Below are 27,856 nucleotides of genomic sequence, written 5' to 3'. Positions count from 1 at the left end.
CTAACTGAGGCCAAGCTAAAAGAGCATTGAATATTGCTCTTAACTCCAGAATATTTAGTCCACGATCCCTGTGCCTTCAGGGAATTCCAGACTGCACCCCAACCTAGAAGGCTGGCATCTGTTGTTACAATTGTCCAATCTGGCCTGCGAAAGGTCATACCTTTGGACAGATGGACCCGAGATAGTCACCAGAGAAGAGAATCTCTGGTCTCTTGATCCAGATTTAGCAGAGGGGACAAATCTGTGTAATCCCCATTCCATTGACTGAGCATGCATAGTTGCAGTGGTCTGAGATGTAGGCGCGCAAATGACACTATGTCCATCGCCGCTACCATTAAGCCGATTACTTCCATACACTGAGCCACCGAAGGGTGCGGAATAGAATGAAGAACACGGCAAGATTTTAGAAGCTTTGATAACCTGGACTCTGTCAGGTATCCTCGCGGTCTTAGAACCGCCAGAAGCGATCCCAGAACCTTTGTAAAGATTCTTGGAGCTGTAGCTAACCCGAAGGGAAGAGCCACAAATTGGTAATGCCTGTCCAGAAAGGCAAACCTTAGGAACTGATGATGATCTTTGTGAATCGGTATGTAAAGGTAAGCATCCTTTAAATCCACTGTGGTCATGTATTGACCCTCCTGGATCATAGGTAGGATGGTCCGAATAGTTTCCATTTTGAACGATGGAACTCTGAGGAATTTGTTTAAGATTTTTAGATCCAAAATTGGTCTGAAGGTTCCCTCTTTTTTGGGAACCACAAACAGATTTGAATAAAAACCCTGTCCCTGTTCCGTCTGTGGAACTGGACAGATCACTCCCATAATTAGGAGGTCTTGCACACAGCGTAAGAATGCCTCTTTCTTTATCTGGTGTACAGATAATCTCGAAAGGTGAAATCTTGAGGGGGGGAAGCTTTGAAGTCCAGAAGATGTCCCTGAGATATGATCTCCAACGCCCAGGGATCTTGAACATCTCTTGCCCACGCATGGGTGAAGAGAGAAAGTCTGCCCCCTACTATATCCGTTACCGGATAGGGGGCCGTTCCTTCATGCTGTCTTAGAGGCAGCAGCAGGCTTTCTGGCCTGCTTGCCCTTGTTCCAGGACTGGTTAGGTTTCCAGCCCGGCTTGGATTGAGCAAAAGTTCCCTCTTGACTTGTAGCAGAGGAAGTTGATGCTGCACCTGCCTTGAAGTTTCGAAAGGCATGAAAATTAGACTGTTTGGCCTTTGATTTGGCCCTGTCCTGAGGAAGGGCATGACCCTTACCTCCAGTAATGTCAGCAATAATTTCCTTCAAACCAGGCCCGAATAGGGTCTGCCCCTTGAAGGGAATGTTAAGTAATTTAGACTTTGAAGTCACGTCAGCTGACCAAGATTTAAGTCATAGCGCCCTACGCGCCTGGATGGCGAATCCAGAATTCTTAGCCGTTAGTTTAGTCAAATTAACAATGGCATCAGAAACAAAAGAATTAGCTAGCTTAAGTGTTCTAAGCTTGTCAAGTATTTCAGTCAATGGAGTAGCTGTCTGAAAGGCCTCTTCCAGAGACTCAAACCAGAACGCCGCCGCAGCAGCAGTGACAGGCGCAATGCATGCAAGGGGCTGCAGGATAAAACCTTGTTGAATAAACATTTTTTTAAGGTAACTTTCTAATTTTTTATCCATTGGATCTGAAAAAGCACAACTGTCCTCGACAGGGATAGTGGTACGCTTTGCTAAAGTAGAAACTGCTCCCTCCACCTTAGGGACCGTCTGCCATAAGTCCCGTGTGGTGGCGTCTATTGGAAACATTTTTCTAAAAATAGGAGGGGGGAAAAAAACGGCACACCGGGTCTATCCCACTCCTTATTAATAATTTCTGTAAACCTTTTAGGTATTGGAAAAATATCAGTACACACCGGCACTGCATAGTATTTATCCAGTTTACACAATTTCTCTGGTACTGCAATTGTGTCACAGTCATTCAGAGCAGCTAACACCTCCCCAAGCAATACACGGAGGTTCTCAAGATTAAATTTAAAAGTAGAAATATCTGAATCAGGTTTCCCGAATCAGAAATGTCACCCACAGACTGAAGCTCTCCTTCCTCAGCTTCTGCATATTGTGACGCAGTATCAGACATGGGCTTTAAGGCATCTGCGCGCTCTGTACTACGTCTAACCCCAGAGCTATCGTGCTTTCCTCTGAATTCAGGCAGTCTGGCTAATACCGCTGACAGGGTATTATCCATGATTGCCGCTATTTCCTGCAAAGTAATCGCTATGGGCGTCTTTGATGTACTTGGCACCATTTTAGCGTGAGTCCCTTGAGCGGGAGTCAAAGGGTCTGACACGTGGGGAGAGTTAGTCGGCATAACTTCCCCCTCGCCAGAATCCTCTGGTGATAAATTTTTTAAAGATAAAAGCTGATCTTTATTGTTTAAAGTGAAATCATTACATTTAGTACACATTCTCATATAGGGTTCCACCATGGCTTTTAAACATAATGAACAAGGAGTTTCCTCTATGTCAGACATGTTTATACAGACTAGCAATGAGACTAGCAAGCTTGGAAAACACTTTAAATCAAGTTAAACAAGCAATATAAAAAACGTTACTGTGCCTTTAAGAGAAACAAATTTTGCTAAAATTTGAAAAAACTGTGAAAAAAGGCAGTTAAACTAACGAAATTTTTACAGTGTATGTAACAAGTTATCAGAGCATTGCACCCACTTGCAAATGGATGATTAACCCCTTAATACAAAAAACGGATTAACAAAATGAAAAAAACGTTTTTAAACAGTCACAACAACTGCCACAGCTCCACTGTGGCTTTACCTTCCTCAATACATGACTTTTGAAGCCTTTTGAGCCCTTCAGAGATGTCCTATAGCATGCAGGGGACTGCTGAGGGAAGCTGAATGTCTCTGTCTGTAATTTTAACTGCGCAAAAAAAAGCGCTAAAATAGGCCCCTCCCACTCATATTACAACAGTGGAAAGCCTCAGGAAACTGTTTCTAGGCAAAAATCAAGCCAGCCATGTGGAAAAAACTAGGCCCCAATAAGTTTTATCACCAAAGCATATATAAAAACGATTAAACATGCCAGCAAACGTTTTATATTGCACATTAATCAGAGTATATACCTCTGATAGCAAGCCTGATACTAGTCGCTATTAAATCACTGTATTTAGGCTTAACTTACATTAATCCGGTATCAGCAGCATTTTCTAGCAATTCCATCCCTAGAAAAACTTAAAACTGCACATACCTTATTGCAGGATACCCTGCACGCTATTCTACCTTTGAAGTTACCTCACTCCTCAGACCTCACTCCTTTAAATAATGAAAGGTAATCAGCATAAGATTGTCAAAGCACAGGGCCTATCATAAGATTTCCCAAACTCCCTATACAAAAGACTAGCAGAATAAAGAAGGACTTTAAGAGTTTACGTAAAGCATAGAGAAGAGATGGGAGAGAGGTGATATAATAGAGACCTTCAAACATTTATTTATTTAATAAAGCAGAAAATGAAAACATTTATCACATATCTTGTGACCCCCCATATCAATTTGTAGGGGGGTAGGTTAAGGAGTAATTTCCATGTGAATTACAGAAGAGGTGGTTAAAGGGAAACTAAACCCAATTTTTTTTCTTTCATGATTCAGAGAATGAAATTACTTTCTAATTTACTCACATTATCAATTTTTCTTTATTCTCCTGCTATCTTTATTTGATAAAGCAGGAATCTAAGCTAAGGAGCTGGCCCATTTTTGGTTTAGAACCCTGGGTAGCGCTTAGTAATTGGTGGCTACATGTACCCACCAATCAGCAAGCGCTACCCAGGTGCTGAACCAAAAATGGGCTGGTTCCTAAGCTTACTTTCTTGCTTTTAAAAAAAAGATACCAAGAGAATGAAGAAAATTTGATAATAGGATTAAATTAAAAAGTTGCTTAAAATTGCATGCTCTATCTGAATCATGAAAGAAAAAAAATTAGTTTAATATCCCTTTAATCTGTGGAACAGACTAATTATGTTAAAGAGAAATACAATACACAAATTCCCGAATGCATGGAATATTCATAATGTATAAAAAAAAAATAGCCCATACTTTAGATAGAAATAAGGATTTTCTGGGATTCTTATCTAGTGCAAATTAAATGCCACAGTGCTTTATTCCATATATTTAAGATTTTTCCAACCACATACACAGTTTCTTTTAGCACTAACCTGTGTTTTATCCTTCATATAAAATAATTATTTGTTATAACTAATATGATAAAAACGTCATTACATTTACAAATGTGGTTATTCCATCATCTTGATAACATTCATAACTAAAGGAAGATCTAACTTATCCTCTTGCAGTTGTAGCCTGCTCACTTAACAACATTTTACAAGCTGTTTCATAATTTTAGCTATGACTAAAAGCTTTAGATATGAAGGCACTGATATTACAGAAGAGGGAAAAAGCGCATGTCTTACTAGAAAAGCAGTGGGGAAACAGTGAGATTAATCTGGTGTCTGTGTGGGTGATTTTTTTTTATTTTTTTTTTAGTATGATAACAATGTTTAATTAAAGTACAGTATGTTTATAGCTATGAAATGAAACAACCACTCCTAGGATTAAACATGTTAAGCTATGTTTTTTTGTGCATGCAAAAAGCAACCTAAAATGATACTGACACTATCAGGAAGTTCATATTTGCACAAAATTGACCCTTTTGTGAAACTATATTTTTTTAATTTGGACAGGAACATTGGATTTAAAAAATATATATATACAATACATTTTAATGCACACTCTTTTATACCATAGAACCTTAGAAAATGTTTAAAGGGCCAGTTACATTACAAAAATGTCAACATGAATAAGTATAGTATAATGTTTATTCCTAGACACAAAAAAAGTTTATTTTTTGAAAATATTTAACTTTTTATGTATTATGAAGAATGCTATTTTAGTTAGCATCAGGAAATTTATGAGCGTTGAATTTCATAGGTACACAGGATTAAGAGTGACATCTTGTGGTATAATTTAAAATTACCTAAATTCCTTATGCCAAGAATTCCACTCACTTCGTGCAGATTTTCACAAGATTGTATTTAAATTGTGTTTTAGCTTATTAGTCAAGGTTCATTATATTATTATTATTATCTTAAAAAGTTGCAGAATTTACACTTATAGTTTTTGCTTTGTTATTTATAGGGAAACACAGACACATAACAACATAATATGCTGGCAAAACATGTATGATAATGTAAAAGGTCCAGCTTAAACAGACGGTCTTACAACAAAATAAAAGCAACACAAACAGTGTTGATGAGACGAGAGCAGCAGTTTTCTCCATTAGATTGTTGCCAGAAAAGATTGAGCACATGCTTGCTGATTTGACCCAGTATTTATAAACCACATAACCAGAACATAGACCTGTCATTTTTCTTGATGGGTTTCTATACATCTTGCTTTTACAGGCATCATTTTCCAATAATGATAAAAAATTATTTAATAGCACAATGACATACAACTGCTTCCACTAATGATGATAATAATAACTTTATTATAAGGCACAATTTAATGTGTACACCAAGTTAAAGCTTTATAGACCCTTTGGTTGATGTAGGGTAACTCAGACATCCCACCCTGTGCTGTGAATTCCTTAAACCCTGTATAAGGGATTGCAAATTGGATACAAAGAAAAGTAAGAAAGATAGTAGGGAAAGGAGGTGCAAAACTTGACTGCTACCACTAGAAAAAAGTTTTTTTATTTTTTTATGGGTGAGTTCATTGACTCTCACTGCCAAGAAAGAAAGGAATTTAGCAGGTAAAAATACATTTTTTTTTCTACTGATAGAGTCCACAAGAAAAAGGCACAGAAAAAGAAACTATAGATTATTTGCACCACTAAGCTGCTAAAACCCAAAAGGACACTATACTCCTAAAAAATAGTGCAAAGTTAAAAAATAGACAAGTAAAACGGGTAGCGCTAATTGATGGCAAAAGATTAAATAAATTTCCAGAATCGGTCTAAAATTTTGAATATTTATTATATCACTTGATAACAATATATTAAAATATTTAAAACATACACAGTACAATTTAGGACACTGGTGTCTATAATATGATTAGTACATAAAAAGTGTCATATAAGATACTATGTTTACAATATTGCGATAAAAATTATACCAAGCGGCAGATATAGATATCTACAAGTATGCATCCTATTTGTAAGACGTGAGCGATGAATAGGGCTATTTGCTACAAGTATCAGATTATAGCAATCCTGTTAATGTAAAATATCCAAGTGTCATAATATCACAAGCGGTCTACCATCTGCAAGAACCCGCAAGTGATCTGGTGATAGTGGTAAAGTAGCTCCGTGCTGTATTGTGCAGTGTATAGTACCTGTATTTGTATGGTGCAGTGTATAGTACCTGTTAAACCGAAGGTGTGTAAGGGAATGTGAACGATACTCCGTTGTAGGGAGGTTTGCTTTAATTCAATGTTGCCTTTCTTCTTGAAAGCAGATGAATGGAACTGTGTGAAGAGTTCCAAAACACTGTTTGGCAAAGTTGCCTCCTGAGGTGACCAAAGGCCCTGAGCACTTCTTAAGACCTGGACTGCTCCCCAACCAAATAGGACGGTAGAAGCCCATGCCCCAAGATACTGTCTTGTGGAGGGGTCTAAGTGAATCAACTAAGACAGATTGGAGTGGTCTCCATTCCACTGTCTGAGCATGAAAAACCGAAGGGGCTGTAAATGAAACTGTGCAAATGGCATGGCATCTGGGGCTGCCACCATGAGACCCATAACATCCATACACTGAGCCACTGAAGGAAAAGGATTGGAAAGGAGGTTCTAATAGGCAGATTAAAGCTTGACTCTATGATTACTCCCAAAAGCACACTCTCGTCTAAGGTACGAGAGAACTCTTGGCGACATTGAGCTTCCAACCATGACTGCAAAGTAACCAGAGTAATCTCTCGGTTTGAACAGTGGCTAAAGGTAAAAATGGTGCCGGAACAAAGATATTACTCAGGTAAGAAGCCACAGCTACTTCCTGGGTTCGATCCATGGAATGAAGAGATCCCAGAACCTTTGTAAAAACTCTGGGAGCAGAAGCTAAACCAAATGGCAGTGCAGTGAATTGGAAGTGACTCTTTAAGAAGGCAAAGCGTAGGAACTGATAATGATCTTGATGAATCGGAATATGCAGATATTCATCTTTCAGGTCTAAAGCAGTCATGAACTGACCCTGAAGCACAAAAGGAAGAAATTACCCGACAGTTTCTATCTTGAAAGATGGAACTCTTAGAAACTTGTTCAACATCTTAAGATCCAATATGGGTCTTAAAGTTCCTTACTTATTTGGAACAATTAATAGGTTTAAACTCTTTTCCCTGCTCTGACAATGGTACAAGGATAATGACCCCCATGCCGTCCAAAACCTTCACGCACATCAGAAAAGCTCTTCTTTTTTCTGGTCTTTTGTAAATGTGAGACAGAACAAACCCCCTTGGAGGCGAGATCTGAATCTGATCCTGTACCCCTGAGTAACAATTTCTAGTACCCAAGGGTCCTGAACGGACTGAGCCCATGACTCCTGAAAAAGGCCTAGTCTCTTCCCTACAGGAGAAGAGACTGGAACGGGGGCCGCACCTTCATACAGACTTGGAATCAGTGGCAGATTTCAGGGGCTGATTGGATTTAGTCCAAACTGGATTTGGGCGCAGGTAGCTTTGGATGGTTTCTTCTTCTGTGAAGATAAGGATCTCTGATTTTTGTTCTGGTGAAAAGAAAGAAAACGACCACAAGATCTACCTGTAGGTCTGGCTTTTTGTCCTGAGGCAAGAAAGCTCCCTTGCCTCATGTCACTGTAGAAATGATTAAATCTAAGCCAGGGCCAAAAAAAGATTATTTAACCTTAAAAGCTTAAGACAGCAGGCAATATATTGATACCATGTCAGCAGACTGTGTTTTTGGCATTAACACAAATTATCTGAATAATTGCATCACATATGATGGAGTTTGCTGTTTTCAAATACGATCCTGAATCTCCTCTATGGAAGATTCTACTGAGACCAGATCAGACAGAGAATCCCACCAGAATGCTGCCGCACATGCAACTGCAGTAATGCTTACAGCCTGTTGAAAAAGCAAACCTCCTTGAAGGCAAGCTTTTCTAAAGTAACCCTCAAACTTTTTTCCATGGGGTCTTTAAAATACATACTTGTCTTCCAATGGAACGGTAGTCCTCTTAGCCAAAGAGGCTTAGTAAAAGAACCTGAAGAAACATGTTTAAGCTTTTGCTTACTTGCAGGCGGCATTTCCGCAATCACCTCAATAACAGCAGACTGTAGCTGAGTTTTAAACACTGGGCCATATTTAGTCACCACACCCTGAGCAATATAAACAGGTGGGTGTACCCCTAAACTGAAAATCTGGAACCCTGAGAGTGAGTCTGCAAAATAGATGCAAGGCAAGAGCTGCAAAGCTGGGCAGGGGGCATACCATGACCAATTTACATAACAAACATATCAGAAGGAAGAATGATATCTGAAGAGATACCATCTGAAGACTGTAGGCCCCTCTTGCTCATAATAGGGTCTACAGTGAGATGCACTGCCACTAACCATCACAAAAGAGAAAAGGGGTGGCTAATTAATCTAAATAGCTTCCCCTGTTCCCCAATACGTGTTAATAATAAGACTGTGATCCCAGTCAAAAGCTATACTGCCACGCAATGTACCCTGAACTTAAAGAGTCAGTGTACACCAATTTTCATATAACTGCATGCAATAGACACTACTATAAAGACAAATATGCACAGATACTGATCTAACAATCCAATTTGAAACCTTTTATAAACTTACTTAGAAGCTCCCAGTTTATCACTGTTGATGAGGTCCGGCTTGGACACCCAGTGAAAGGGGCTGGGAAAGCATAAAGAGCAGACACTCCCCTATTCCCTGCATATGAAAAGACAGATTACACAAACAATAGCAGAACTCATCTGTAGACCTGGGTCTTCATCTGATACTTTGGGGCTTGGTTAGGAGTCTGAAAATCAGCACAATGTTATCAGCAAAACTATACATTTTTACAAAAACAATCCCAGATGGGCTATATAAATGAATCATCTACAAAACATTTATGCAAAAAACAAATCTAGTGTACAATCTCCTTTTAATGTGAATATTGTATTCCACAACAATTGTGATTCCAATCAAAAATATATATATTTATATACATCAGCTGCATGGTAAATTATTAGCGCTATACTGCCTTGCAATGTGACAAAAAATAAATGTGTATATTATATTCCACAACAATATAATACCCCCTTGGTTCTCCAGTATAGGGTCTCACCATCTCTTGATGACCCGTAGAGAGATCGCTAGGGAGCGGTGTCTAATGTGCTACCACTTCCTGCTCCAACAGTGCAGCGTGAAGAGAAAAAGGATTGGAGTATGCTCCTGTGGCAGGGAAAAGTTTAACTCTCTCCCCGACACAGAAGTTCCAAGTGCACAATGTCCCTGCTTCAGAGTGACTCACCACTGCTTCCTCAGTCTCTACCGGAGTGTATATACACGTGACAGGAGTACTAAGGTACCAGACCCGAGACTAAATTAAAGGGCCATGCTACTAAGCACACAAATATAGCTTAAGTGATCCCAAGCAGTCCCCAGAGTTGTCTAATAAAGGGTATGCCAAAGTTAATGCACTTTGTGCACAAACCTACAACTGTGAACAAACTGCAAAATTCCTTCCTTTTGGATCCTGTTCCCCCAGGACATATGGGGCCAACATAAGTATTTACCAAGTACATCTGCCCTAAGTCAGATTACCCCATAGACTGGGTGCTACTCACCAAGATGTCTTCTGCCTCTGTCTGTTCCTGGAAAACAGATAAACAAATTAAGTGTCTTGATGATAAATCCTGTCCTGTAACTGACATTGTAGGACTTAATCTGGAGAAGAACATACAACTGGCGAGAACAGGGGGAGCCTTAGGAACTTCCCAGTAAAACCCTTGGCCTGTTTATGGGCAAGACTTCTTAGGAGTGCTATAAATTCCTTGCCATAGTCACAAGAACCCTCTCTTCCGGGAACTATCCATTGAGGGAAAAATGATAATTAATGGACTTAAATTACAGAACACTACTATCCTTGCCCTCTCCTTGACAGGGCAAAGAACTACTGTTAGGAAAGAGGAAGTAGGAGGGATATTTAAAGCTCTGGTGTAGGGTGTCTTTGCCTCCTCCTGGTAGTGTAATTCCCAAAAGTAAGGTCTTTTGGACTCTCACTACTGTTAGAAAGAAAATAATTAATAGATTATATAAACAAGTCAAAGTATGGCATAGGAAAAAATAATAATATGTGGTATTACATATTTTTCTACAGTAGATATACACAATGAATTTCACACTGCTTTGCATTGTAAAACTTACAGGGCTTTCAAGCAGTTTGGGTCAACGTGCTTTGTTTGGATAAACCCAGTGGCACCACTAGCAGGGCATCTTCCCACAAACCACTTCAGTCCAGGTACAAAGAACCCAACAACTTCAATAGCATCTCCTCTGCAGTAGCTGATCTCATCCCATCCTGCCGCTTTATGGTTCTCTCTGGCAGTGCACTGACCTTGCCCTGATGCATAGAAGAAAGGAACAAATGAGTCAGAAATAAAAGCCAAACAATAGTGACACAGTAGTTGTGTAATGGGGATTGTTCTATAGAAATGGCAAGACAAATGTAAAGGAGAACATTCATTCTACCATTTCAATGTAAAAATAAAGATATTCACTGATCCCAGATAAACATATGCAACAAAAGTAAGGCTGTAATTGGTTATATTTATAATGATCCAGTACCTTAAGTCAACAGGCTTCTCCATAATGGTTAAAACCAGCTTGAGTAAAGTGTTGTGTTGAAGTATAGAGGGCTGTAGGTCCTGTTCCTAAACAAGCTTGCACTTGATTTTACAGCCAGTGTGGACTTGGAGAGGGGCTGCCAAAAGGTGTTCTAATCTGTTTACAACAGCAATCTATTCTTTGATCTGATTTTTGGTTAAGATAGTGTTCCTTAAAGGGCTATTATACACTCATTTTTTCTTTGCATAAATGTTTTGTAGATGATTTATTTATAAAGCCCATAAAGTTTTTTTTTTTTTTTAAAAATGTATAATTTTGCTTATTTTTAAATAACATTGCTCTGATTTTCAGACTCCTAAGCAAGCCCCAAAGTTTTATTTGAATACCGTCAGCTACCTTTTTTTATATGCAAAAGAAGGGGGAGGGGGGAGTGTCTGATATTTCCCACTTGCAGTGGGCTTTCCAACTACCTTTTCAACAGAGCTAAACTGAAAGCTTCTAAGTACGTTTTTAAACCATTTTATACTGGATTTTTATATCAGTATCTGTGCATCTTATTCTTTATAGTAGTGTCTATTACACGCAGTTATATGAAAATGAGTGTATACTGTCCCTTTAAGTTTCTAAATCTTATAGCTTTATTTTTGCTCATACATCTATAGTTATGCTACTAAATAGTGGCTTAACAATCAAAGACATCAGATATTATAAGTACAGTGATTTGAAGAATGTTTGGATGTATATGAATGTTCTGAGAAGTAACTAAGCTTACACTTTAAAATTAAAGGGACAGTCAACACCAGAATTTTTGTTGTTTAAAAAGATAGATAATCCCTTTATTACCCATTCCCCAGTTTTGCAAAACCAACACTGTTATATTAATACACTTTTTATTTCTGTGACTGACTTGTATCTAAGCATCTTCTGACCGCCCCTAATCACATGACTTTTAGTTATTATCTATTGACTTGCATTTTAGCCAATTAGTGCAGTGTCTGCCACTAGCCATGGGCGTGCTCACAATGCTATCTATATGGCCTACATGAGCTTGCTCTCCCCTGCTGTGAAAAGTAAATAAAATAGAGGCGGCCTTCAAGGGCTTAGAAATTATCATATGCACCTCCCTAGGTTTGCTTTCAACTAGAATACCAAGAGAACAAAGCAAAATTATTGATAAAAGTAAATTGGAAAGTTGTTTAAAACTACATGCCCTATTTGAAAAAATAAAGGTTTTTTTTGGACTTGACTGTCCCTTTAAATATGAACAAATTGGAATTAAAATTATTTTCATATTCTATTTCAAATAACTTTTCTATAATGTAATACACATCTGTAGCTAAATAACCCAGTTTTCTATAATACTTACAGTATTTTTCATTGATATGCTTTACAAAAGAAGAGCAGTGTTTATGCCACTATTTTTCCATAAAATGCAACAGACTGTAGATTGTCTGTGATCAGACTATGATTAATTTTTAATTTAAAGGTACAAACTAGTTAAGCTGTAGCTTAAGCCATTGCAAGGCCCCAAGGCCAACCAACCACGGTTCAGCTGATCATTACAGTTGAGCAAAGAGCACACTCTTCTGGAGAAATGCATTTAATGTTGAAAACCTTCCAATGTTACTTACACTTCTCCGTCTCTTTACTGTTTGCTCACATTTTGACTTGTTAAGATGAAAATCCTGACACAGAGAAGCAAATTCAATATAATTAAGTGGTATTTGTAAAAGTGCTATTATTAGTAAATTAGTAAAAGAGTATGAACATTGAGGGAACAAGGTGTGAACAAGACAGAGAGAATATGGTGATGAGAAGCAGTGTTAATTTTGCTGACTAAAACTAGACTAAAATGAGCATAAAACTATAGAAATTCTGATGACTAAATTACGACTAAAACTAAAATGGCATTTTAGTCAAAAGACTATGAGGCCTACTGATCAAGCCGTCAACCGCAAATTCACTGGAATTCCGCAGCGTAATTGTGGAGAGCCTGATTCCCCTTAGTTATCAAAGACTACAGACCGGCAAAAGTTGAAATTTGTAACGTAACATACGATCCGCCGGTCTCAGTCCGACACAGATCGATGCTTACGTCATTACAGATGTTCCGAATGCAAATTCGGCACTATCTGACTACTTTTGCTAGTTAACAAATATCTACCAGGTACGCTTGCCACTATTACGGCACAGCGTACCTGGTTTTCAATCCGCCGCCCTGGAGGTGGCGGATGCCATAGGAATTAATGGGAGTCTGAAAGCAGCGAAAGCTTATGTTCGCTGCTGCCTGATATCCCATTGATTCCTATGGGAGAATAAAAGTTATGTTTACACCTAACACCCTAACATGTACCCCGAGTCTAAACACCCCTAATCTGCCACCCGACATTGCCGCCACCTACATTATACATATTAACTCCTAATCTGCCGCCCCAACACCGCCGCCACCTACAGTATACTTATTAACCCATTATCTGCCACCCTGCCGCCGCCACCTACATTATACTTATTAACCCCTAATCTGCCGCCCCGACATCGCCGCCACCTACATAAAGTTATTAACCCCTATTCCGCCGCTCCCGGAGCCCACCGCAACTAAATAAATGTATTAACCCCTAAACCCCTGGACTCCCACATCACTAGCACTTACTAAACCTATTAACCCCTAAACCGCCAGCCCCCCACATCGCCATAAACTAAATTAACCTATTAACCCCTAAACCTAACAACCCCATAACTTTACATTAAAATTACAACATCACTATCTTATAATAAATTTAAACTTACCTTTAGATTTAAATTAAACTATATTAAACTATTAATTAACCTACCCTAACTATTATACTAAAATTACATTAAACTATATTAAACTATTAATTAATCTACCCTAACTATTAGACTAAAATTACATTAAACTACAAATTCACGGCTAGATCACGAGTTTGGCGTTAGGGGGTCCTAACGCTGCTTTTTAACACCCGCTGGTATTACGAGTCTGACAGGTACAGGTGTACCGCTCACTTTTTTTCCCCGACTCGAGGCTACCGCAAATCCCCTTACGTCAATTGCGTATCATATCTTTTCAATGGGACTTGCCTAACGCCGGCATTATGAGTCTTGGAAGAAGTGAGCGGTAGACCCTCTCCTGTCCAGACTCCTACCGCATTTAAAAGTCAGTAGTTAAGAGTTTTATGGGCTAACGCCGGAACATAAAGCTCTTAACTAAAGTGCTAAAAAGTACACAGGAAAAATCCTATTGGCTGATGTAATCAGCCAATCGGATTGAAGTGCAATCCGATTGGCTGATCCAATCAGCCAATAGGATTGACCTTGCATTCTATTGGATGTTCCAATCAGCCAATAGAATGCGAGGTCAATCCTATTGGCTGATTGGATCAGCCAATTGGATTGAACTTCAATCCGATTGGCTGATAGCATCAGCCAATAGGATTTTTCCTACCTTAATTCCAATTCGCTGATAGGATTCTATCAGCCAATCGGAATTCAAGGGACGCCATCTTGGATGACATCATTTAAAGGAACCTTCATTCTTCCTTAGGACTTTGTTTGAAGAGGATGCTCCGCGTCGGCTGGATTGAAGATGGACCCGCTCCGCTCCGGAAGGATGAAGATAGAAAATTCCGTCTGGATGAAGCCTTCTACCATCTGGAGGACCTCTTCTGCCCCGATCGGATGAAGACATCTGCCGTATGGAGGACCACTTGTGCCCGGCTGGGTGAAGAAGGCTCAAGGTAGGGTGATCTTCAGGGGGTTAGTGTTAGGTTTTTTAAGGGGGGATTGGGTGGGTTTTAGAGTAGGGGTGTGTGGGTGGTGGGTTGTAATGTTGGGGGGGGTATTGTATTTTTTTTTTTACAGGTAAAAGAGCTGATTACTTTGGGGCAATGCCCAGCAAAAGGCCCTTTTAAGGGCTATTTGTAATTTAGTATAGGGTAGGGAATTTTTATTATTTTGGGAGGCTTTTTTATTTTATTAGGGGGATTAGAGTAGGTGTAAATAGTTTAAAATTCTTGTAATTCTTTTTTTATTTTCTGTAATTTTTGTTTGTTTGTTTTTTTTCGTAATTTAGTTTATTATATTTAATTGTAATTAATTGTAGGTAGTTTAGGTAATTAGTTTAATGATAGTGTAGTGTTAGGTGTAATTGTAACTTAGGTTAGGATTTATTTTACATGTAATGTTGTACTTATTTTAGCTAGGTAGTTATTAAATAGTTAATAACTATTTAACAACTATTCTACCTAGTTAAAATAAATACAAAGTTGCCTGTAAAATAAAAATAAATCATAAGCTAGTTACAATGTAACTATTAGTTATATTGTAGCTAGCTTATGGTTTATTTTATTGGTAAGTATTTAGTTTTAAATAGGATTAATTTATTTAATTATGTAAAATTAATTTTGTTTCATTTAAATTATATTTAAGTTAGGGGGGTGTTAGGGTTAGACTTAGGTTTAGGGGTTAATAACTTTATTATAGTGGCGGCGACGTTGGCAGCGGCAGATTAGGGGTTAATACATTTAATATAGTTGCGGCGACGTGGGGGGGGGCAGATTAGGGGTTAATAACTATAATGTAGGTGTCGGCGATGTTGGGGGCAGCAGATTAGGGGTTTATAAGTATAATGTAGGTGGCCGCGGTGTCCGGAGCGGCAGATTAGGGGTTAATAGTATAATGCAGGTGGCGAGGATGTCGGGGGCGGCAGATTAGGGGTTAATAAGTGTAAGATTAGGGGTGTTTAGACTCAGGGTTCATGTTAGGGTGTTAGGTGCAGACATAAATTTCATTTTCTCATAGGAAACAATGGGGCTGCGTTAGGAGCTGAACGCTGCTTTTTTGCAGGTGTTAGGTTTTTTTTCAGCCATCTCAGCCCCATTGTTTCCTATGGGGAAATTGTGCACGAGCACGTTTTGCCAGCTTACCGCTACAGTAAGCAATGCTGGTATCGAGGTGAGATGTGGAGCTAAATTTTGCTCAACACTCACTTTTCTGAGGCTAACGCCAGCTTAAAGAAAACTTGTAATACCAGCATTGTTTAAAGGGAGCGGTAAGAAAAAAAGGAGCGTTAGCAACGCACAGCCTTACCGACAAAACTCGTGATCTAGCCGTAAATTAACTAAATTACATAGGTAAAAACCTAACCCTACTCAAATAATTTAAATCTACAATTAAAAATTACAAAGTTACAAAAAAATAACAACTAAGTTACAAAAAATAACAAACACTAAGTTACAAAAAAAATAAACACTAAGTTGCACAAAATAAAAAATAAATTATCAAATATTTAAACTAATTACACCTAATCTAAGAGCCCTATGAAAATAAAAAAGCCCCCCCCCCCCCCAAAATAAAAAAAAAAACCTAGCCTACAATAAACTACCAATGGTCCTTAAAAGGGCCTTTTGTGAAGCATTGCCCCAAAGAAATCAGCTCTTTTACCTATAAATAAAAATACAAATACCCCCCCCAACAGTAAAACCCACCACCCACACAACCAACCCCCCAAATAAAAACCTAATCTAAAAAATCTAAGCTCCCCATTGCCCTGAAAAGGGCATTTGGATGTGCATTGCCCTTAAAAGGGCATTTAGCTCTTTTTCAAAAGCCAAAACGCTAATCTAATATTAAAACCCACCCAATAAACCCTTAAAAAAGCCTAACACTAACCACCGAAGATCCACTTACAGTTTCTGAAGAGACGACATCCATCCTCAATGAAGCGGCAGAAGCCCTCTTCGAAGCCGGCAGAAGTCCTCTTCGAAGCCGGCAGAAGTCCTCTTCGAAGCCGGCAGAAGTCCTCTTCGAAGCCGGCAGAAGTGGCAGAAGTCTTCATCCAGACGGCATCTTCTATCTTCATCCATCCGACACGGAGCAGCTCCATCTTCAAGACATCCGGCGCGGAGCATCCTCTTCTTTTGACGTCTTCTTCAATAATGAATATTCCTTTAAATGACGTCATCCAAGATGGTGTCCCTTAGATTCCGATTGGCTGATAGAATTGATATTTTATTTTATTTAAAGATAAATTAAGACATGTTATATACCACAAAAGTTAAATATGTTAAATATGCATTGCATGTTCAAACCTTAATACCATAATTAAAAACAGGTTAATAAACCTTTACTCCAGGAGTATATAATGAGTTTGGAAGTTCTAGAGCAGTGTTAAATTTCGAATCTGTGAACAATCAATTGATTCTTCCTATAGAACTAAGCATAACCCACGAGCATGGGTTAAGTTATGCTGTGCCTGTGCTAGCTACAGAAACTTTTTGTTGTGCTGAGTTACTTGTTTTACTTATTAACAGAGAACTGTAATGGTTTTTCATATTGGGTAATATGTGCAATGGCGTTACAGCCAATACAGTCTACAGTTTGGCTGTAATTTTTGTATTTTATTTAAAGTTGCACTTCTGTTTGCTTATGAAACTTGTTTTTTTTATTTATTTTAAGTTTACTAAAGATGTTATATATTACAACAGCTAAATCTGTGTCTGTATTGTATGTTTAAACCTTAATAACATAAATCATAACAGGTGTTATCTTTTCTTCTGGAGTATATAATGAGTTTGGTAATTATAGAGAAATGCTTAAATAACGCATTACACTTTAACAAAATCCCTTAGATTTTAGTAGACTAAAATCTACTGGAGATGTAGTCAACTAAAACTAGACTGAAACTAAAACTATTCAGATGACTAAAATATGACTAAAACTAAAATGGCATTTTAGTCAAAAGACTAAAACTAAGACTAAATCGAAATTTGCTGTCAAAATTAACACTGATGTGAAGAGAGGGCAGAAATAAGGCGAAATGATGAAGAATACGAGAGAATTTAGAAATGAGGTGATGGGGAAGATGACTAAAATAATAATGAGAGGTACAAAAAAAAAAAGAGTAGAAAGTATGCAAATGATGAGGGTCATCAGAGGAGAGGGTATATAGATTTGGAATAAGAGGTGGAGATAGCAGGTAATGAGGAAGTTAACAAGAGAAAATTGTGATGGAAAAACAGAAGAGGAGAGTGGAGGTATGGGGAAAGTAAGTGCAATAGAGAAGATAAGTAGAGGTAAATGGGAATATGACACTATACCCTGGGGGTGAGGGTAGATCATGGAAGTGTGGAGAAAGGAGGGAGACGACAACAGTGCAGGGAGCGCATGGAAGTGAGAATAGAGTGTGAAGAGGGCATGGAGATGAGGAGACAGTGTGGTGGTGATGATACAGAGTGAGTATAAAGGGGGAGGGACATTGAAAGTGAGTAAAATCAACTGAAGAAGTTAAAAAACAAAACTAGGTAGACAATGTGATAGTGGGGAGAGAGATTAAAGAAGGAGTGATGCAGATAAGGGCAAGATATAAGGAAAGCATAGAGAAACAAATATTGTGGAGAAAGATAATGAAGATGAACATAAACTGTAAAGATAAGAAGATGACAGGTGGACAAGATGTGAGCAGAAGAGAGACAGGTAACTTTTAATAAAAAAATACAATATGTTATCTGAAGTGCACAGATGACAGAAACAACAGTTTCTGTTTAATATTATTATTCAAATATAAAAAAATGCATTACGGAGCCCAAGAAACATTTTGCTGAATGTGTCTGGGGAATATTTTGTTAGGCTACCCAATTTATTATTTCCAGCACAATACTGTAATCTTTGAGCTTTAAATATTCTCAAAATATTTAAAAATGTTATGGGTTATCTTCAGGTTTTTTGTGTTGGCCTTTACTTAAAATGGAAACAACTGTACATGTGAAATATACCTATTGACTGAGATGTCACATTCCGAGTGTTCTGTTCTGAAATGGTACAGGACATTGGATATGTTTTTAGAAACCATCTGAAAGCAACAAACAAAAATTGTATATCAATGAATTGTCTTAATTTTTATTTCATTAGCAATAAGAAAACAAAATTATCATTATAACTGCATAATACTTATTTAGTAAATAATGGTTAAGAAAAATAATAAAGCATATTATAATAAAGTCACAATTCTAACATTTGTTAGTGGGAAAAATAATTTTAAATAGTCATATATCACTTTAAAATGTCATACTAGAAACATACATATGTACACACATATATAAATCTACACACATACTAAATAGGGCTCAAAGGTGTGTGTGTGTGTGTGTATATATATATATATATATATATATATACAGTATATATATATATATATATATATATAAATATATATACATATACACACACGCACAAACACATACCATTTAATGAAAAACATATTTTTACTTCTAATATTTATAAATATTAGTAAAATACTTTATTTTATTATATTATACATGTGTTTTTATATACTTTTATTGTAGCCCTAACAATTTACTTAAAGTCTCTAGTTGCGGTAACTTGATTAGCATTAGCATTGTTATGTGTTGCACTCAAGCACAACAGATAACTCACTACTTGTTATTTGAGCAAGGTTAAGTGTGCCTGTGCTATCCATTAAAACTATAGGGGATGCTACAAAACTGTCAAAAGCACACAATAAGAAAATAAATAATCTTTCCCTAAATCGAAAAAAATAAATAATCTTTCCCTAAATCACAGGATGTGCCTATTCTCTTTCTATTCCTACAAAACAATTTCTTACTAACATTTTCTGGTAATTCTTTTATACTATGGACTTGTAATATTAAATTGTGCACTATTCATAGTGTGGCCCCCCCAATATTCATAGTACACCCTGGGCTATCAATAGGGCTCCCTGGGCCAAAATATATTGTGTTGAGAATTCACTAATGTTGATATTAACACTATGAAGCAAAAAAAGGAACACGTACACTACACTAAACCAGATTTACTGTGGGCCGGCCATGTTTGAATTTTTAATCTAATTTTATCAATGTTTAAAAGCGACCTCTATTGGAGAACTGCCAGGGCAGCCTTACACTTTAAAGAATATCATATGACAAAATATTACAATTTAAAATAAAGATTTACATTATATGGTGCTTGTATATTTATATATGGGGCAAAATGTATCATTCTGTGAACGGACAGGATTCACATTTTGTGATCCTGTCCGCATTCCTTTGCAGATTGTGGGGCGCTTATCAGTAGCAGATCAACTCAACAGAGGGCCCTGGTGAAAACCATTTTTTTTGGGCCCCCCAAATGTAACTAAATAGTAATAAATAGTAATAATATACATGCTGCTCTATATAATGATTTTGATGATAGACAGAAAGACCTGCAACCTGCACTAATAAAAGGCTCCTCTGCATTAGGATTGTACACATTCTGTACATGTACAAAGCAGATTTAGAGTGAGTGCACCAAGAAATAGTATTGCAACATTAAAAAGAAATGCTCAGGGGGGCGGAGTCTGGCCACGCTGGGACATGGCCGCTCAGTGAGGTTGCTCTGTGGGACCGGAGCTCACCCCGCATACTAGTAGCCAGCTGGTGGCAAGAGATGGACACCCAGTGGTGTCGGAACACCTGAGGAAATGAACCGCCGCAATGGGGACCTGAAATATGCCCTTACCAGTCCGCAAATGCCCTGAGTGAGTGACTGTGTTAAACAGATAGCGGTCGCCATCTTGTTTCTCTCCCACGAGGTTCAAGCAACAAACAGCCGCATCAGGTCCAGGTACAATTAAAGTTGATAACCGCAGTTTTTTTTTTTTAAACTCCCTGGGCACTGTGTATTATATAATTATAGAGACTTTCCTCATGTGTACGTTGGCACAAGTCATAAACTAAAGGGCTCATAACTGCTTATGTACACAGTATAACAGAGCTTTTTGCACACCACCCCTTTGTGGACATAAATCTTCTATACATCATCCTGCAATGTTTAGGAGACATTTTGCTAATCAGAAGATCTGATACTATGGGGCCTAGTTATCAAGCCGTCAACCTCAAATACGCTGGAATTCCGCAGCGTATTTGTGGCGAGGCTGATTCGCCTTAGTTATCAAAGGCTAGAGACCGGCAAAAGTAGAATTTTGTGACGTAAACTTCGATCCGCCGGACTCAGTCCGACACAGATCGATTCTTACGTCACTCCAGATGTTCCGCACACAAGTGCGGCACAATCTGACTACTTTTGCTAGTTATCAAAAAACTAGCAGGTACGCTCGGCACTTTTACGGCCCAGCGTACCTGGTTTTCAATCCGCCACCCTGGAGGCGGCGGATCCCATAGGAATCAATGGGAGTCTGCCCATAGCGAAAGTGCAAGTTCGCTTCTGCCAGACATCCCATTGATTCCTATGGGAGCTGTCTACACCTAACACCCTAACATGTACCCCGAGTCTAAACACCCCTAATCTGTCTCCCCCTACACCGCCGCAACTAAATAAAGATATTCCCACCTAAACCGCCGCTCCCGGAGCCCACCGCAACTATAATAAATGTATTAACCCCTAAACCACCGCTCCCGGAGCCCACCGCCACCTACATTATACCTAGTAACCCCTATCCTGCCCCCCCTATACCGCCGCCCTCTATAATAAAGTTATTAACCCCTATTCTGCCGATCCCGCACCTCGCCGCAACTAAATAAATAGTTTAACCCCTAAACCGCCGCTCCCGGACCCTGCCGCAACCTATATTAAATTAACCCTAATCTGCCCCCCCCTACACCGTCGCCACCTATAATACATGTATTAACCCCTATCCTGCCCCCCACTACACCGCCGCCACTGTAATAAATTTATTAACCCCTAAACCTAAGTCTAACACTAACCCTAAATATTAATTAAATAAATCTAAATAATATTTCTATTATTAACTAAATTAATCCTATTTAAAACTAAATACTTACCTTTAAAATAAACCCTAATATAGCAACAATATAAATAATAATTATATTGTAGCTATGTTAGGATTTATTTTTATTTTACAGGCAAATTTCAATTTATTTTAACTAGGTACAATAGCTATTAAATAGTTATTAACTATTTAATAGCTACCTAGCTAAAAAAAAGAGAAATTTACCTGTAAAATAAAAACTAACCTAAGTTACAATTACACCTAACACTACACTATACTTTAATAAATTATTCCTATTTAAAACTAAATACTTACCTGTAAAATAAACCCTAAGATAGCTACAATGTAATTAATAATTACATTGTAGCTATTTTAGGAATTATATTTATTTTACAGGTAACTTTGTATTTATTTTAGCTAGTTAGAATAGTTATTAAATAGTTATTAACTATTTAATAACTACCTAGCTAAAAGAAATACAAAATTACCTGTAAAATAAATCCTAACCTAAGTTACAATTAAACCTAACACTACACTATCATTAAATTAATTAAATAAATTAACTACAAATAACTACAATTAAATACAATTACATAAACTAACTAAAGTACAAAAAAATAAAAAAAGCTAAGTTACAAAAAATAAAAAAAATAAGTTACAAACATTTTAAAAATATTACAACAATTTTAAGCTACTTACACCTAATCTAAGCCCCCTAATAAAATAACAAACCCCCCCCAAAATAAAAAAAATGCCCTACCCTATTCTAAATTAAAAAAGTTCAAAGCTCTTTTACCTTACCAGCCCTTAAAAGGGCCTTTTGTGGGGCATGCCCCAAAGAATTCAGCTCTTTTGCCTGTAAAAGAAAAATACAACCCCCCCAACATTAAAACCCACCACCCACATACCCCTAATCTAACCCAAACCCCCCAATAGAATGCGAGCTCAATCTGATTGGCTGATTGGATCCTATCAGCCAATCGGAATTGAAGGGACGCCATCTTGGATGACGTCCCTTAAAGGAGCCTTCATTCGTCGGTAGTCCGTCGGTAAAGAAGGATGTTCCACGTCGGCGGGATGAAGATTGAAGACCCCGCTTGGAAGATGACATCGCCCGGATAGAAGACTTCTTCAGCGCCTCTTGGAAGATGACATCGCCCGGATGGAAGACTTCTTCAGCGCCGCTTGGAGGATCACTTCATCGGATGGAAGATTTCTTCTGCGCCGCTTGGAGGATAACATCTTCCTCTCCGGGTCTCCTCTTCGGTTTCATCGCTGCTCGGCTGAGTGAAGACGACTCAAGGTAGGATGATCTTCAGGGGATTAGTGTTAGGTTATTTTAAGGGGGGTTTGGGTTAGATTAGGGGTATGTGGGTGGTGGGTTTTAATGTTGGGGGGGGTTGTATTTTTCTTTTACAGGCAAAAGAGCTGAATTCTTTGGGGCATGCCCCACAAAAGGTCCTTTTAAGGGCTGGTAAGGTAAAAGAGCTTTGAACTTTTTTAATTTAGAATAGGGTAGGGCATTTTTTTATTTTGGGGGGGTTTAGATTAGGTGTAAGTAGCTTAAAATTGTTGTAATATTTTTAAAATGTTGGTAACTTATTTTTTTTATTTTTTGTATCTTAGCTTTTTTTATTTTTTGTACTTTAGTTAGTTTATGTAATTGTATTTAATTGTAGTTATTTGTAGTTAATTTATTTAATTAATTTAATGATAGTGTAGTGTTAGGTTTAATTGTAACTTAGGTTAGGATTTATTTTACAGGTAATTTTGTATTTCTTTTAGCTAGGTAGTTATTAAATAGTTAATAACTATTTAATAACTATTCTAACTAGCTAAAATAAATACAAAGTTACCTGTAAAATAAATATTATTCCTAAAATAGCTACAATGTAATTATTAATTACATTGTAGCTATCTTAGGGTTTATTTTACAGGTAAGTATTTAGTTTTAAATAGGAATAATTTATTAAAGTATAGTGTAGTGTTAGGTGTAATTGTAACAGGTTAGTTTTTATTTTACAGGTAAATGTCTCTTTATTTTAGCTAGGTAAGCTATTAAATAGTTAATAACTATTTAATAGCTATTGTACCTAGTTAAAATAAATTGAAATTTGCCTGTAAAATAAAAATAAATCCTAACATAGCTACAATATAATTATTATTTATATTGTTGCTATATTAGGGTTTATTTTAAAGGTAAGTATTTATTTTTAAATAGGATTAATTTAGTTCATAATAGAAATATTATTTAGATTTATTTAATTAATATTTAGGGTTAGTGTTAGACTTAGGTTTAGGGGTTAATAAATTTATTACAGTGGCGGCGGTGTAATGGGGGGCAGGATAGGGGTTAATAAATTTATTATAGGTGGCGACAGTGTAGGGGGGGCAGGATAGGGGTTAATAAATTTAATATAGGTTGCGGCGGGTTCAGGGAGCGGCGGTTTAGGGGTTAAACTATTTATTTAGTTGCGGCGAGGTGCGGGATCAGCAGGATAGGGGTTAATAACTTTATTATAGAGGGCAGCGGTATAGGGGGGGCAGGATAGGGGTTACTAGGTATAATGTAGGTGGCAGCGGTGTCCGGGAGCGGCGGTTTAGGGGTTAATACATTTATAAGAGTTGCGGCGGGGTCTAGGAGTGGCGGTTTAGGGGTTAGTAACTTTATTTAGTTGCGGGGGTCTCCGGGGGCGCCGGTATAGGGGGTAGAACAGTATAGTATAGTGTGGGTGCTTAGTGACAAGCTAGCAAAAAAGCTGTAAAAAAGCCGAAGAGCAGCGAGATCGGATGAGTGATAACTCTCACAGTCCGCTGCTCATCGCCCCGTACTTGGTGCGCAGCTTTTTGACAGCTTTTTTGATAACTTAGGCGAATTTTTGCAGGTCCGCAGCGGCGATGTGAGGCGAGCTTAGGCGGGCGTATTGGGCCGGCGAAGGCAGGAAAAGTAGACACGTTGATAACTACCCCCCTATATATGCAGGGAAACCTTGAATATTGCTCTTTCTCTTTTTTCCTTTTTTTTATATTTTTTGTCTCATGCTGCTTTCTTTTGAGGGAAGAGAGAAAGAACAAGGGATAGGAAAACACACAATAAACAGCCAGACATGACTATATGCCTATAAGCCACACACATTGAATGTTTGTCAGGAAGATACCCTGGGAATAAATTATTAGGAAGGCATATTAGCAAGCTGATAAATGAATAATTACTGCTGCTTCAGCCCCTGTGCAGTAGAAATATAGCTGGAATTTTTCTTTTTTTTGTAAACTCGTTGCAAGGGCTCCATTTGGTGACTTTAAATAGATATTACAGTGAAGATATCCACGTTATATTTATAATCTCAATAATGTCCTCCAGAAGGCAGACAAAGCAAGATAAACCTTTAAAACCACAAAATTCCACGCCTAAGTCAGTTTCAGATTTTTTCCACTCTCAAGACAGAGAAAGCACAAGCCAAGAACCAACACACTCAAAACACACTGACAAATCGCTGCTATCAGGAGTCACCATGGTGGACCCGCAGCAAGATCAATTATCACAAATTCTAACCAGGATGAATTATTTACCCTCTAAAACTGATATAGACTCTCTAAAAGATCTGATTAAGACAGAGATATCCGATCTTAAGAAAGATATAACTGATATCGGCAATAGAGTGGATAATTTGGAGACAACACAGGATCTGATGACACAAGAAATGAAAGATATTACAGAAACTCAGGAGCAGCAGTCTCTTTTAATTCAGGATCTGAATGCTAAACTCGAAAATCTAGATAACAGAGGTCGAAGAAATAATTTAAGAATTAGAGGGATACCTGAGTCTATTGGACCCTCCGACCTGGAAGACTACTTACAATCACTTTTTCATCATCTCTCAGAAACCTCAGATTCCACATCCTCTATACCATTAGAGAGAGCTCATAGAGCTTTGAGAGCAAAACCTTCAAACCAAGCACCACCGCGAGATGTTATTATTAAATTCCTTAGTTTTACGGATAAGGACAATATTTGGCAACACTTTAGAGACAATCCTAATCTTAAATATCAGGAACATGAGATTCAGGCATACCTGGACCTAAGCCCTATGACTCTCCAAAAAAGAAAAGACGCTAAATTCATTACATCCATTCTACAAAAGCACAATATAAAGTATCGTTGGGGGTATCCTTTCGCTCTCATCTTATCACTTGAGGGCAAAACTTGGATCTACAGATCTCTGGATGACTTGGACTCTTTTTCCAAAGGCATTAACATTGCAATCCCTATTCCATCAACACAGGATAGTACATCCGCTTCGAGTGGGATGACACCTCGCCCGAAAGAGAGGAGATCAGAATGGATCACTGTTCAACACAAGAAAAGACTCCCCAGGCAGATGAACTCTATTTCAGCTCCCAATTCTGATTCCATCACATGATCCATCGAAAGACTTAAGGTTGATTCTCACAAAGCCTAACTGCTCATCAGTGGGCGGACTATATCCTTTACGTAATTCACTGACGAGAAAGAGTACAGAAAATGTTTTTGTTTGTTGTTCTCTATGTTTATTGAGCTTTTTGGTTGTTGTTTTTTTTTTTCCTTATGTTATTCTCCCTTAAAGACACGTTGCATACTCTATGGACAACGGTTAGCAGAAGTGTCTCCAGGTTTTTGACTATATCTGATGCTTATTAGTTGAGATAAAACAGCAGTGAACTCAAAGTTAAAAGCCAATTTATTCTGAATATTTGAGAGATGTGAATGTGTATTTTATGAGTGGAACTTTTATATATTTGAATATAGATACCTACTTAATAAGGTTTAGTTAATATTATGTGAATTTCCCTTTACTGTGTTTGACCAATTTAAGTTGACCTAAATCAGTAATGCCTATGTTAAATGAAGACTTTTTTGGAGCATTACCTCTTGGCTCCACTCAACGATAGCTAAATCTCTGGTACCCAACCCCTGTTTCTACAACTTGTTTATGTATCTCTTTTTTCGCTTTGTCGAACCTTTTTTATTCTTTACTCTTTTCTTACTCTTTGATTGTCACTATCTGTTAACTTATAGTATCAGGAACAATACTTCATATAATAGATCTACACCTAGTAAAATAAGAACCTTACATCAACCCATCCGTCTGTATGACAGATAAACAAACTAACCAAATTCGGATAATTTCTATTAATACCAAAGGCCTTGATTCAAAGATCTTTGCCAAGATATTGGCAAATAGATTGGGCCCTATTTTGCCCCACTTGATACATGGGGACCAAGTTGGTTTTATTATAAATAGGGAGGCAAAAGACAACACAATCCGTTCCCTTCATTTAATTCAACATGCGCTCTCTTCTGACTCATAAATAGTACTTGTATCCACAGACGCTGAAAAAGCGTTCGATCGGGTAGATTGGACGTTTTTGCACCAAATTTTGGAGAGATTTGGATTTGGCAAGGGTATTTTGGGGAAGATCTTTGCACTATATAACAACCCAAGCGCATGTATATTGGTAAATGGAGATCTCTCTGCCCCCTTCTATATTAAAAATGGCACCAGGCAGGGATGCCCCCTATCCCCCCTACTATTTGCATGCGCTATAGAAATATTGGCAATAAAAATTAGAGAAAATAAAAACATAGGCGGACTGAACCTTCAGAACCACATTTATAAACTTTCGCTATTCGCGGATGACATCTTGTTTACATTGTCATCACCTAGCCAGTCAATCCCTGTATTAATGAAAGAACTTCATGATTTCAGAATTATATCCAACTTTCTAATTAACCAGTCAAAATCTGAAATCATGAACATTAACTTGTCTCAAGAAGAACTTAATTTTACAAAACAAATTTGCCCCTTTCGTTGGCAACCATCCTCTATTAAATACCTAGGGATCTTCTTGACACATAAGCAGACTGACTTATTAGCTCTTAATTATGACACGCTTAAAAAGAACATTGTAGCAGATCTAAGTTCTTGGAGATCTAAGCGCCTTAGCTGGCTAGGAAGAATGGGAACAATCACTATGAACATCTTACCTAGACTTTTGTACATTTTTCAGACAGTACCAATCCCCCTCCCACCATCTTATATACCTTCTCTACAGAGAATAATTAATGATTATATATGGGATAGGAAACATCCCAGAATTAATAGAAAGTTAATGACTCTCCCTAAGGAGTTGGGGGGATTGGGAGTTCCAGATCTAGAGAAATATAGACAGGCGACCTTCCTACAGCGGGTGGTAGATTGGAACA

The 27,856-nt window shown here is 37.8% G+C and overlaps 1 protein-coding gene across 10 annotated transcripts in view; it reads right to left on the bottom strand.

The window, feature by feature from the left end:
• SH3TC2 (SH3 domain and tetratricopeptide repeats 2) overlaps nt 1-27,856 on the bottom strand; it is a 297,382-nt gene that overhangs the window by 73,292 nt on the left and 196,234 nt on the right. For all 10 annotated transcript variants that reach the window (XM_053717114.1, XM_053717115.1, XM_053717120.1 and 7 more), the window contains 2 exons: nt 18,635-18,711; nt 10,428-10,623 (listed from right to left, as the gene is read on the bottom strand). In XM_053717114.1, the coding sequence (XP_053573089.1) occupies nt 10,428-10,623; nt 18,635-18,711 (273 nt within the window). The remainder of the gene's footprint in view (nt 1-10,427; nt 10,624-18,634; nt 18,712-27,856) is intronic.

This window comes from Bombina bombina, chromosome 6, assembly GCF_027579735.1.
Source record: "Bombina bombina isolate aBomBom1 chromosome 6, aBomBom1.pri, whole genome shotgun sequence".
Classification (NCBI taxonomy): domain Eukaryota; kingdom Metazoa; phylum Chordata; class Amphibia; order Anura; family Bombinatoridae; genus Bombina; species Bombina bombina.
This window is presented reverse-complemented; position numbering and strand designations above follow the sequence as displayed.